The sequence below is a fragment of the Pipistrellus hanaki genome (genome assembly GCF_964339955.1).
Source record: "Pipistrellus hanaki genome assembly, chromosome: 10".
In the NCBI taxonomy this organism is placed as follows: Eukaryota; Metazoa; Chordata; class Mammalia; order Chiroptera; family Vespertilionidae; genus Pipistrellus; species Pipistrellus hanaki.
In genome coordinates this window covers 46,234,658-46,247,620 of record NC_140512.1, presented here as the reverse complement: position 1 = coordinate 46,247,620, position 12,963 = coordinate 46,234,658, and the positions used below count along the sequence as shown (strand labels likewise).

The window sequence follows — 12,963 nt, the reverse complement described above, 5'->3', positions numbered from 1 at the left end:
AAAGAAATATTGCCCTAATGTTTCCCCTGGCAGAATGCAGTCTAGGTAATCTAGAGTGAGGAGGCCTCCCATTGCAAAATAACTGGATCCTAAGTAAGATATAGTTTTTATTGCATCATTGGTGTCTTAGCTCAGCCCACCACAACAAAACACCATGGACTGCTTTATAACTTGCATATATGTAGCATGTGTTTTACATATATTAAATTCTACATTAAACAAGAAGTCTAAATATGTTCCAAGTACAGGTGATGTACAGTGCAATGACCCTGTTAATGCTTATGATAATAGTAGCTAACATTTAGAGAACACTTTTGCATTATATATTTTATAGGCACTGTGTTATTTAATTACTGTAACAACTGTATAAAATAGGTACTATTATTATGCCTATTTTACAGATGAGCAAATTGAGGTTTAGAGAGATTAACTTGCCCAAGGTCACACAACTAATGAGCAGTGGCACTCAAATCCAAATCCAGATCTGACTCCAGAACCCAGGCCCTTAACCAACTAATTTATATTGACTGGTTCCTCCTCCGTTTATTTTTGAACCTAAAGGTCAGAAAGGTCAAGAAGTCTGCCTAATGTCACATAGCCTTGCTAGGACAAGGATGCCAGTATCCCAGGATACTATCTTTTGAGTTTTTCTAATTTACCATGGCAGCAGATCATTACATGATACAATGTGTTATAAAGACAAATGAGTAATGTTGAAGGCATGGTCGGGGACCCAGAGGATTATATAGGGTCTTATTAAACTGTTGGTTTGAGTTGCATCCATGATTTGAGAATTCATGGGGATTATAGCAAGTCAGAGCAGATGAAGCCCTGTGATAGAAGAGAAAGGGGATCTAAGATCTTGTCCTTGATTTGATGTTACTGCTCAAGGCCCCATTTCTTCCCTTTTATTTATTGAGATGCCATCAATAGGTGATCCCTAAGGTCTTCAGTGAAGGCAATGGATTCTGAAGCCAGGTGCCTGAGTAAGAATCCCTGCTCTGCTGCTTACTATGAAAATCTCCAAGTCTTAGTTTCCTCCCCTTAAAAATGGGGTCAATAATATTACTCACCGCCCTAACTGGTTTGGCTCAATGGATAGAGTGTCGGCCTGAGGACTGAAGAGTCCCAGGTTTGATTCCGGCTAAGGGCATATACCTTGGTTGCGGGCACATCCCCAGTGTGGGGTGTGCAGGAGGCAACTGATTGATGTTTCTCTCTCATCGATGTTTCTAGCTGTCTATCCCTCTCCCTTCCTCTCTGTAAAAATCAATAAAATGTATACTTAAAAAATGATGTAACTCACCTCATGCATTGTAAATTAAGTGACTTACTCTAGATACCTTAAAATTATACATAGCATATAATTGAGCACTATGTGTATTTGTTATTTTTCTAGCTCAGATAATGTGTGACGTTAGCAGAAAAATCATCACCCCCATTATCTCTTCTATTTATGTAGTGCATGGAATTCCCTTTCTTTACTTTGCTTGCCAGATGAACTCCCTTTCATTTTTAAAGACTTATCTCAAATATCTCTTCTTCCAAGCCTGTGACTATTTCTGGCAGAATTTGGTCCCTTCTCTGTGCCAACGAGTATTTTTTCCCCCTGTTAATTCTCACCCTAGGATATTTTCCCATTGATTTTTAGAGAGAGTGGAAGGGTGGGAGAGAGAAAGAAACATCCATGTGAGAGAGACACACATAGTTGCCTCCCATACACGCCCCAATCAGGACCTGGGATTGAGCCTACAACCAAAGTACATGCCCTTGATCAGAATCAAACTCAGGAACCTTCATTCTAAAGGCCAATGCTTAACCACTGGGCCAAGATGGCTAGGGCAACCTGTGTATTTTGTATTGGTGACATCGTTATGTAATCTTTTTCTTATATAATATCTTCCTCACTAGCCCATGATTTCCTGTATCCAGCATAGTGCCTGTCCCATAGTAAATGCTCAAGAAATGTTAGATGAATAAATGGCAGACAAAGGAATTGGATCAAACTTTCAGTTCACTTATTTTTCCCTTATGTTTCCTGAAAACTAACATTAAAAAATTGAAATAAAAGTTGAGCTAAAAACAAAAATCGAACTTCTAAAAAATTCACTTATTCAATATATATTTATTAGAGATCTGGTGCATGAAATTTGTGCATGGGTAGTGACCCTAGGCCTGGCCAGTGATCAGGGCCAATCTGCAGGGCGACTGGCAGGGTGATTGGGTGGTCTCCACTGGCACCTGCCTTGGCTGGCCTGATGCTGCCTGCTCACCAGTCTTGCCCACACCCCCTCCACCACCACCACCACCACTACAACTTGGGGCCTGCAGGCTGGAGGCAGCTCCTGGATTGAGCATCTGCCCTCCTGGTGGTCAGTGCATGTCATAGCAACTGTTGGTTCCACCAGTTGTTCCGACTTTCAGTCGATTTGCATATTAGATTTTTATTTAGGATTGAGGTTCTATGTTCCAAAGATTGAGTCTTTGGCCTGAGTATTCAGTGGGTAAAACACCAAAAGGGGCATTATTAATAATTTGGAGTGGCAGGCACATACCAGGACTGTCCTGGACAAACAGGGAAATTAGATCATCATTGTAGAAAATTTATACTACAATGAAGAAAGTTGTCCAAAAAATGACCCTGAAAGTTCAATCTAGATTGTCTAGACAACAAGCTGGGAAAAGAGAATTTCTTCCACTTCTCCCAACAAAAGGTGCTCACATAAGCTCAGTTCCCACAGAATTGGTGGCTTTCTCCTTCTAGCAGTGGGAACTATAACATCCAATGGGCTCCAAGGTCCCCAGGTGCTGGGCAGCTGGCCCTCCCAGAGAACTTCTATAATTGCTTCCCAAATCCAGATTTTCCAGAATGAAGCAGACTATTCTCCCATTGACAAAGTTACTTTCACACTTTCTGTATAAGAAGTGAGAGCAAGAGGGAGGCTCCATTGGCATATAGAAATACACTAGTAACCCAGCAATGACCTGGTCCTCTGTAATCGCTGGAGGATGGGAAGGAGCCATGCTTTCATTTCTGTTGATGTAAGTTTTATCTTACTCCAGCAAAGCCTATTCCTTAAATCATGTGATGTAAAATTTATCTTGAATCATGGTACATGCAGGAGGATGTGCAGAGGAGATTATCAGCACACTATCTAATAAAAGAGTAATATGCAAATTGACCATCACACCAAGACACAAGATGGCTGCCACCATGTGGTCAAAGATGGCAACCCCCATATGGACACAAATGGCTGTCACAAGATGCCGCCACAAGATGGCCTGCAGGGGAGGGCAGTTGTGGGAAGTTAGGGGTGACCAGGCCAGCAGAGGAGGGCAGTTGGGAGTGGCCAGGCCAACAAGGGAGGGCAGTTGGGGGGGACAGGTCTGTAGGGGAGAGCAGTTGTGAGCGATCAGGCCTGCAGGGGACGACAGGGGTGACCGGGCCGGAACAGGAGGGCAGGCCTTCAGGGGAGAGCAGTTGGGGGGGACCAGGCCTGCAGTGGAGGACAGTTCACGGGGGGGAGACCCAGGCCTGCAGGGAAAGGCAGTTGGAGGGGACCAGGTCTGCAGGGGAGGGCAGTTGTGGGTGATCAGGCCAATAGGGAGGGCAATTAGGGGTGACTGGGCCAGCAGAGGAGGGCAGTTGGGAGAGACCAGGTCAGCAGGGGAGAGCAGTTGGGGGAGAGGAGACCAGGCCTGCAGGGGAGGGCAGTTAGGGGGGACCAGGCCAGTAGGGGAAGGCAGTTGCGGGGGGGGGGAGGGGGCGCGCGGAACAGGCCTGTAGGGGAGGGCAGTTGGGAGCCAGCAGTCCTGGATTGTGAGAGGGATGTCCGACTGCCCGAGGGATTGGGCCTAAACGGGCAGTCAGACATTCCTCAAGTGGTCCCAGCTTGGAGAGGGTGAGGCTGGGCTGAGGGACACTCTCCCTCCCCCCCACCCCCGTGCACGAATTTTACACACCGGGCCTCTAGTATAATATAATGTAAGGACTTTATATTTTCTTGTAAATGGACCGGGAGCCATTGAAGTGTTTTAAGTAGTGGAGTGAAGCTTACTATGCAGGCTTACTACTTGCCATTGAGTACTCTCCAGTTAAGGGTTTTAGGGACCTGGAAGCTTGCACTCTATTTATCATTATTTTATATTTCTGATCTCTCTGCTGTGTCCATGTGACTGCTCATCAGAATAGCATTGTTAACAGGTATCCAGGACTGGTCTTGATGTCATTCTGAGTGTACTACTGACGTTTATCAGCACAATTGTCATGCAGATTAGTATCAGGAATGATGCAAAGACCTGGACCATTATGTCTAAGTCCCTGTGGAGAAAGTGCCAGGATAATGAAGGGGCAGAAGATATTGGACTACATACCTCATTAGTCTGCTGACCTGGGGTTTGAGGTCTATTCTCTCAGCTCACTCTTTTTAGGGTCACCCAATGGAAAAATCTCAACTACTGTCAGGAGGGCCCCTCCACTCTCTCTCTGCTTGGTGTGGTGGTATTATGCCCTGGAGAACTGCTCTATCAGTTTAGGGTTCCTCTATACCAGGGGTCTTCAAACTACGGCCCGCGGGCCACATGCGGCCCGCAGAGGAGTCTGATCCGGCCCGCCAGGTTTTTTGGGCAGTGAGCGCAGCCGAGGTGTTACAGTAGGAATTAGTAGTTCATATAGTCCGACCCTCCAGCTCTCTGAGGGACCGTGATCTGGCCCCCACTTTAAAAAGTTTGAGGACCCCTGCTCTATACTCTGCCTACACTCTTGTAAATATGGGCATAACTCGGAGATGCTGCAGGTTTAGTTCAGACAATCTTAATAAAGCAAATAACAAAACAGCAGGACACACAGTTTTTGTTTGTTTGTTTCCCAGTGCATAAAAGTTATGCTTACACATTCTGCAGTCTGTTGTGTGCAATAGGATTATGTCTAAAAATGTACATTCCTTAATTAAAAATACTCTATTGCTAAAAAAAATGCTAACCATCATCTGAGCTTGTTGAAAAAAAAAATGGTGCTAATACACTCACTCAACACAGGATTGCTACAAAGTTTCAATTTGAAAAAAGCAGTATATGTATGGCATAGTAAAGGAAAGCCCCAATAAAATGAGGTATACCCTTTTTAGAACTCATAGAATTATCTAGCTTGTGCCAATTGTTTCTTGTCATGGCTCTGACTGATCACTTGCTTTGATCTTTGACTCAAAAGAGCAGTTTAGAGTACAGCATGATCTCTCAGTCGTCTTTCTAGATGTTTGCAGCCTGCAGTCCAAGAGTCAAGGATCTGATACCATGGCTGTGGTATCAGATTGATCCCCCCAACAAACTTGCGTTTAAAGCTGCATGCTTTATAGAACTGGATTTGGAATGTCTATGTGATGATTTTGGTGGATCGTGGTCAACCTCCATTTTGGAAACAGCCATTATTGATGCAATGACATTTAGTCATAGTATGATAATTTTAGTATTTTTGTTAAAAATTGGAATGGTATAACTGTGGGCTTATAATTCATATCAGTAGATCCTGATGGAATAATGGCAGTGGTAGTGATGGTATCCAACAAAGTCTTTGAACTCTGATCACCAGCTAATGTGGTGCCCATTGTCCTGGGCAAGAATCAAAAGACAAGGAAGGAAAATTATATATAGTTAACCCTGAATTGCTAAAAATTGGATTATAAAAAGTTACAAGTTCTACCGTTGGAAGGGGAAAAGTAATGGGCTAGTAAAAATGTGTGATCAAACATGAAATAGTATGTGACATATAATCTAATATGTTGGATATTCTAAACCTTATTCTCATTGGTTAATTCTAACACATGAATGGGGGGATCTTAGTGTATTTCTTCTCATGAGGGGATGTAAAAGGTGTTATAATAACAAAAATCTGGATCTAAAACTGAGGCCATCAGAAAACCACAGATGGGTGGGTGGTAGGTTCGGGATAAGTCCTATAACTTTGGTCCTGTTACAGGACTCCCTGAGATAGCTGGGAGCTGGCCTCCTGATTCTGCAGCACGCAGCTCTGGGAGCACTTGGCCAGGCTGTTAAGTTAGCCGGAGAAAGCTGAGGGGGATTAAAGAGTACTGTACTTATGCCCAATTGAATTCTACAGTGTTTTGAAATCATATTGTACAACATGTGATGCCAGGATTGAGGAGGCTCACGTGGCTCAGGTGAGTGGCTCCTTGGCATTCATTCAGAAGAGGCCTTCTCATTCATTCAGACTTATCATCTGCTACTCTATGAGGTCCTTTTGAGAGACATAAAACCACAACCTGACTTTCATTGGATAATGTTGTTTGAACTCTCTGTATCTTGAATTCTCTCTGTCCTCCAGATAAATACTATGTTTTCAAACAGTATTTATCACAACCCATTGGTAGGTTGCAAAATCAAGTTTGTGATCAGCAAGCAACATTGAAGGAAGTTGAATATGAGAAAGCCACACACATAGAACAGGGAAATATGGTTTTGTGAAACCTTGGTGTTCCCAAGCACACATATATACAGTATATATTACACACTTATATTTAGATTGTGACATATATGTTTTTTATATAGTGATGTACACTTGTATATATATATCACATAAAATATTGTTAGTCATGGTCAACATTTGTAAGGCATTTCTGTAAATAAGCTGCCTTTGCTTGACAAGTGCTATCTATGTGTGATCTCTGTCAGCTTAACTACTTAACCAGTATGGGGTGGGCAAAAGTAGATTTACAGTTATTCATATGGAAAAAGACATTCAGGTTATGATAATTACAGTAGTTTTACTAATTGAAAAGGATGTCACAATGGCACAGTGCTCAGAGGTACAATCCTATTAGTGCTCGAATTGCCAGCATTCATTATTCACACGTTCTCGTAGTCTTTGAAAATCAGTAAAGGAACTTGGATTTCAGTGACCTGCCTGGGTCACCCCACTGCCTCCTGAGGTGGTTGAACTCAGAACTCCTACACAGTGGTCATGTATTCTGAAAATTTGTATTTTGAATAGCTTATATGCTGTGTTCCATTATTGCTATCATGCAGGTCTTTGGGTGACTGATATATGTTATATTTCTGATAATATGGCTCACTGGGGAGGAACTTGGGGCCCCCAAGTAAGGCACACTACAAGAGGCACAGTAGTGGCTAAACTTTTTCTATTTAGAGACTTGGCCTTCCTCCAGGGGGACTCTGGGGAGCACTTGACAGTGCCTTATGGTGGAATTCTGTGATTTCCCCTTTCTGTCCCCTCCCTGTTGATCATTTGTGTGACTCTTCCAGTGACACCCACTTTTCTGTTCTGGGTGGCTCAGAGCCCTGCTTCCCTTTGAAATTGAATCCAAGTCTTCCATCTTCTTTGTGACTCACATCTCTCTTCTCTGCGTGACACTGGACACGACTCTATTTGCATGTTGGCAACAAGCAGCTGAGTTTAGATCACAGATCCATGTTATCTGTGAAGAGGACAGACTAACCTGAAAGAGCCAGAGAGGTTTCCAGAAACTGTGCTCTACAGCAGCCTAAACGGGGAAAAGAAAAGAGACAGGTTCAGTGAAGCAGCAGGTAGAGGCAACAGGTTCACAGGGAGAAATTTCAAATCAGCAAAGCGCTTGTACAGCAACAGAAAGAACCAAGATCAGGTCAGCCTGGAAGCTGGAATGTCAGGACCCATCAAGTGGGTGCTTCTCTTTCTTTCTATCACTCAGTTTGTTCTGGGAATGCTGGCGAATGTCTTCATTGTGCTGGTCAATGGCAGCGGCTGGGTCAAGAGCAAGAAAATCTCTTTATCTGACTTCATCATCACTAACCTGGCTCTCTCCAGGATTGTTCAGCTGTGGATTCTCTTGTTTGATTGTGTAAAAGATATATTTTTTCGCGGTCTATTTAATAATGTGGCATTAATTCAAGTTATTGATATTTTCTGGACATTTACAAATCATCTGAGCATTTGGCTTGGCACCTGTCTCGGTGTCTTCTATTGCCTGAAAATCGCCAATTTCTCCCACCCCACATTCCTCTGGCTCAAGTGGAGAGTTGCCACGGTTGTCGTATGGATGCTATTGGGTGGGCTGCTCTTCTCATGTAGTGATGCTGTGTCTCTGATTCTACAGTTTAAGATGTATTATGTTCTCCAGAGAGCTGATGACTTGGGGAATGTGACTGAGCAGTTTAGAGAGCTAAAGAATGAATATGAGGTGATCCATGTTCTTGGGACACTGTGGAATCTCCCTCCCCTAATTGTGTGTTCGGCCTCCTACATCCTGCTCATCCTCTCCCTGGGGAAGCACACGCGGCAGATGCAGCAGAGCAGAACCAGCGCCAGCGACCCAAGCTCCGAGGCCCACAAGAAGGCCATCAAAATGGTCCTCTCCTTCTTCTTTCTCCTCCTGGTTTACTTCCTTGCCTATTTACTCACATCATCCCATTATTTCTTACGAGGAACTGGAATGACTAAGCTGATTTCAGAAGTAAGTACCATGTTTTATCCTGCCTGCCACTCGTGGATTCTCATTCTGGGAAACAGTAAGCTGAAGCAGACGTTTGTGGAGCTGCTCTGGTGTAAGTCTGGTCATCGGAAACCTGGATCCAAGGAGCACTTTTCCCCATAAAATGACAGAAGGGATAGGAGAGAGCTGTAGGAGAGAGACAGTAATGCTAACCTGTCCCCACTAGGACACTTCTCTTACCTCTCTTTGCATGCTTGTTTTGGAGACCGCAAAACAGTCTTTGGAAAATGTCAATATATTTAGAGCACTGTTACTATGTAGAGATAGAATTGTATTTTAATAACTATGCACTCAGCATAGTGAGCTGATACCTAGCTGTAAGGTAAAGTTTATACTGACAATGATAAACTTTTGTAAGTAAAACAGTCTAGTGGACTTGAGGGGAAGAGCAAAACCATTGCAGTCCCACAGACTTTGGTTTGAATTCTGGTTTGTCCATTTTCCAAGACTTTTGTCCTTAAGTGAGCTACTTTAATCACCTGTCTAGTCCGCTCATCCCTCATTTTAAAATGTGGACTGTGAGATCACCTTAGAGATGCATGAGACCATGTGTGCCAGCATTTTAGCACAGTATGTTGTATAAAGTGCTCAATAGGCAAAGTTCTCATTGTAACTAACCGTGAACTATGCAGCAGTTGCCACAAGATGCCAATTTCCACAAATCCACTGTGTGATGGCCAATGCTGAGGAATGGCAATCAAGACCCTTGGATCCTATTTCCAATCCAGTCTTCCAGTGATGAAGTCATTTTCCTTCTATCACAATTATCCTTGCATTCCTTTGCCATTTTGCTAAAGTAAAATTTCAAGTACTTTTATTTTTTAGATTGAGCAAAAGTCCAAGCATTTTTAAAATGACCCCAGATGGACATCTGCTTTTAAATTTTCAGAGTTTTATTTAAAAATAATGTAAGTAGTTTTTATAAGTTTAATTGAATTTATTTTACTACAATTACATAGGCATTGATTTACTTACCATTACTGAACAGTGGCTACAAGTCAATGAGAATATTATTGCTTAAGATCACGAAGAATGATCAAACTTGTGAACATATCCAAGACATATGGCAGTCCTGAATCAGGATTTTATCACTGATGGGGCTCTCGCCAGTGAAGCTATCGGAATGTGGACCCTGAGAGCCTGGGTTCCAATCCTGACCCACAGACCTTCGGAACTAGGTGACTTCGGGGAAGTTCCTTAACCTCTTTCTCTTTCCCTTTTCTTGTTTATAAAGTGGGAATGGTATTTTGTTGGTAGAATTGTTGGAAGGAATGGATGAATTAACAACATGAAAAATGCTTCGTGTCCCACATGGAATAAAAATACTCAATACATATTGCTATTATTATTGTTCTTATTTTGTTATATTTTGACATAGCATGAACGATCACCACACTACTTGCATTTGGTCATATGTAACCAGAAATCAATTTTAGGATGGTTCTTGGATGTGTATATTCATTTCTAAAATGACTGGAATAAAATGTCATTTGATCTGTTTGCTTTCAAATTAATGCTTGCCTCTTGAAACTGCTGGGAAACGTTATAATTCGAACATAACTTAAAATTCTCTTTGCAAAAGGCATCTATTGAAACTTAAAAGAATGATTTAATATTCATTCCTAATTTACCAAAATGGATTCTGAAATAGGTCTTTCTGTAATTGGTAGAAATCTTTGCTTCTCTTCAGCACAGGGCAGTTTAGCAGAGGAGATCCATGCTGTCTGGATTGGCATCTGCTTGTTCACCCTGACCTACCCCCTGCTCTTGGTTTCATTCTTACCCACTCTTGTTCACTTGTTGCTATTTTCTGTCACTTTGACATCTCTGCCTAGCTCTGACCTTCTGGTTCCCTGCCTTTCCCTTAATTCCTGATTCTGCCTTCTGCTTCAGGCATGGGATTTTCCTCTCTTTTAATGGAACATGACATTTTCCTAGAGGTTTTGGGTGCTGTTTGATTCTTGGTGCCTTTGGCTAGCTTCTGGAGCCTCCCTCCCTTCTATTTTCCTGTGGCTCCATTAAGCCCTACCCTGACCTAACAGATTTAGATATGGTGCAGTGAACATGCTGAAGTTACCACTACTGTTCATTCCACTAGAGCCTTGAGTGTGGCTGGAAACCTGGAATTCCCTGGGTGAGAGTCTGCTGTGAGAGTCCAGTTGGCTGAGCTAGCTCCTCATTGAGTCCCAGGGTATGGGGAAGAATTACCCAATTAATACCTCAGGCCCAGTTTTGAGAAATACTGGAAGGGGCCTTGTTTGTTTTGTTTTGCTCTCAGTGAATTAGCTTGAGTTGCTAAACCCCTTAAAACACTAGTTGTTTGCTGCACAAAGAACCAGAGCATGGCTTTCCTCCACTACAATGTGTCAGCAGCAGTTGTTGGAGTTTATAAGCCACTTTTGCTCTCTTAAAAAAGAGACCTTCCTAGTTTCCATCAGAACCTCTATTTTAAGTTGCATGGGATTACTTCTCATTTTTAGTACTCTCTGACCTCTCGGGCCATATTCATAGATCTTGACAATTAGTGAGTTTGGGTCTAGAAGGATTGTCAATGAAAAAGATAACAACAAAAACACATTCCAGCCGAGACCGGTTTGGCTTAGTGGATAGAACGTCGGCCTGCAGACTGAAAGGTCCCAGGTTCGATTCCTGTCAAGGGCATGTACCTTGGTTGCGGGCACATCCTCAGTAGGGGGTGTGCAAGAGGCAGCTGATCGATGATTCTCTCTCATCGATGTTTCTAACTCTCTATCCCTCTCTCCTCCTCTCTGTAAAAAATAAATAAAATATATTTAAAAAAAATACATTCCAAAATTTCTCAGTTTCAGGGCTTACCAGTGCTCTTTGCCTTATGCAATATCCCTTCTCTTTCCCAACCATTGATGAATAGGGCTAGCTAGAGCATCTTAAAGTTTTGTTTCTAATTTTCTTGAGTTTGGATAGGTGGAAAGTCAATGTTATTTGTTCCTATCCTGCAAGAAATTATTTTTTAAGAGAGCAAAAGTGGCTTATAAACTCCAACAACTGCTGCTGACAATTATAAATTATTTTCTTGTATTTCTACATTTTGCTGGACTAGAAGTATGTATAACATAGTGGCTAAGAGAGTTAGTTCTGGAATCACACACATTTGAGTTCAAATCCTGACTCCCCACCACTAATTAGATGCATGTTCTATGTCAAGTTACCAACCTCCTTGGACTTCAGTTTCATTTACTATCAAATAGGCTTACATCATAGGAATGGTGTGAGGATTATATAAAACAATGTATGGAAAGTATTTTGCCAACTGAAGCATAGTAAATGCACCACAATATTATCAGTATTTTAATCAAGGTTTGAGTCTAGAGTATGTAGCTCATGGTGTTCTACTCTTATGACAGTGAATCCGTGAACTTTCTTGTTGCTGGTGGTATAAGAGAACATGGAAGAAGCAGACCTCCCATTCCCAGGGGATGGTGGGAAAGAGAGAGGGAGAGAGAAAGGGGGTTTCAGTAGAACTGGTGAGATTCCTATTCCACCCCTCTGTGAGAACTTCCTGAAAGCTGTCTGTTGGCAGTTGGGAGGCAGGGCAAGCAGCAACCAAGGGACAAGGACCTCTTTCTGGAAGCCTGAGGAGACAAGGTTACTAAGAGAGAGGTTGGGACACTTCTCTGTCACCAGGAGGCAGAATTAATCTCGCCCTTCTCCCCATATACCTGGATCCTAATTAAAGGAGAGAAGTGTGGCACAGGAAGGATGTCTCAGAGATTTCTGATCCCACTTTTAGGATTATATCCCAAGAAGCCTAAAACACGAATCAGAAAGAACATATGCACCACTATATTCAGAGCAGCACTATTTATAATAGCTAAGATCTGGAAGTAGCCCAAGTGCCCATCAGTAAATGAGTGGATAAAATGCTGTGGTTGCCTGGGTGGCATGGCTCATTGGTTGAGTGTCAACCCATGAACCAGGAGGTCACAGTTTGATTCCCAGCCAGGGCATATACACAGGTTGCAGGATTGATCTCTAGTATGGGGAGTGCAGGATGCAGTTGATCAATGGTTCTCTCTCATCATCGATGTTTCTATCTCTCTCTTCCTATCCCTTCCTCTCTGAAATCAATAAAATATATATTATAAAAGAAAAAAAAGCTGTGGTACATCTATACCATGGAATACTATGCAGCAATAAAAAAGGATCTCTTACTGTTTGAGGCAGCATGGAGGGACCTGGAAAGTATTATGCTAAATGAAATAAACCAGTCTGGAAAAGACAAGTATCACATGATCTCACTCATATGTGGATCTAATGAACAAAGAAACTGATGAACAAAATAGATCCAGAGACATAGAAGCATGGAACAGACTGACGAATCTCAGAGGGAAGGCGGGGGTTGGTGGGAAAAGATCAACCAAAGAACTTGTATGCATATGAAGGTCTGGGGCAGGGTAGGGGGCTGGCTAGATTGCGTCAA

At 42.5% G+C, this 12,963-nt stretch overlaps 2 protein-coding genes across 2 annotated transcripts in view; both read left to right on the top strand.

Annotated features, from left to right (window-relative positions):
* LOC311629116 (putative inactive serine protease 58) overlaps positions 1-12,963 on the top strand; it is a 57,200-nt gene that overhangs the window by 6,849 nt on the left and 37,388 nt on the right. The window lies entirely within an intron of this gene.
* On the top strand, positions 7,471-9,027 carry TAS2R3 (taste 2 receptor member 3). Its single transcript, XM_084897250.1, has one exon. It carries the CDS (start codon positions 7,656-7,658, stop codon positions 8,604-8,606), a length of 951 nt encoding a protein of 316 aa, XP_084753376.1. The 5' UTR covers positions 7,471-7,655; the 3' UTR covers positions 8,607-9,027.

Coding starts and splice junctions, on each gene's coding strand:
- TAS2R3 (XM_084897250.1), top strand. CDS start 7,656: ATGTCAGGACCCATCAAGTGGGTGCTTCTCTTTCTTTCTATCACTCAG.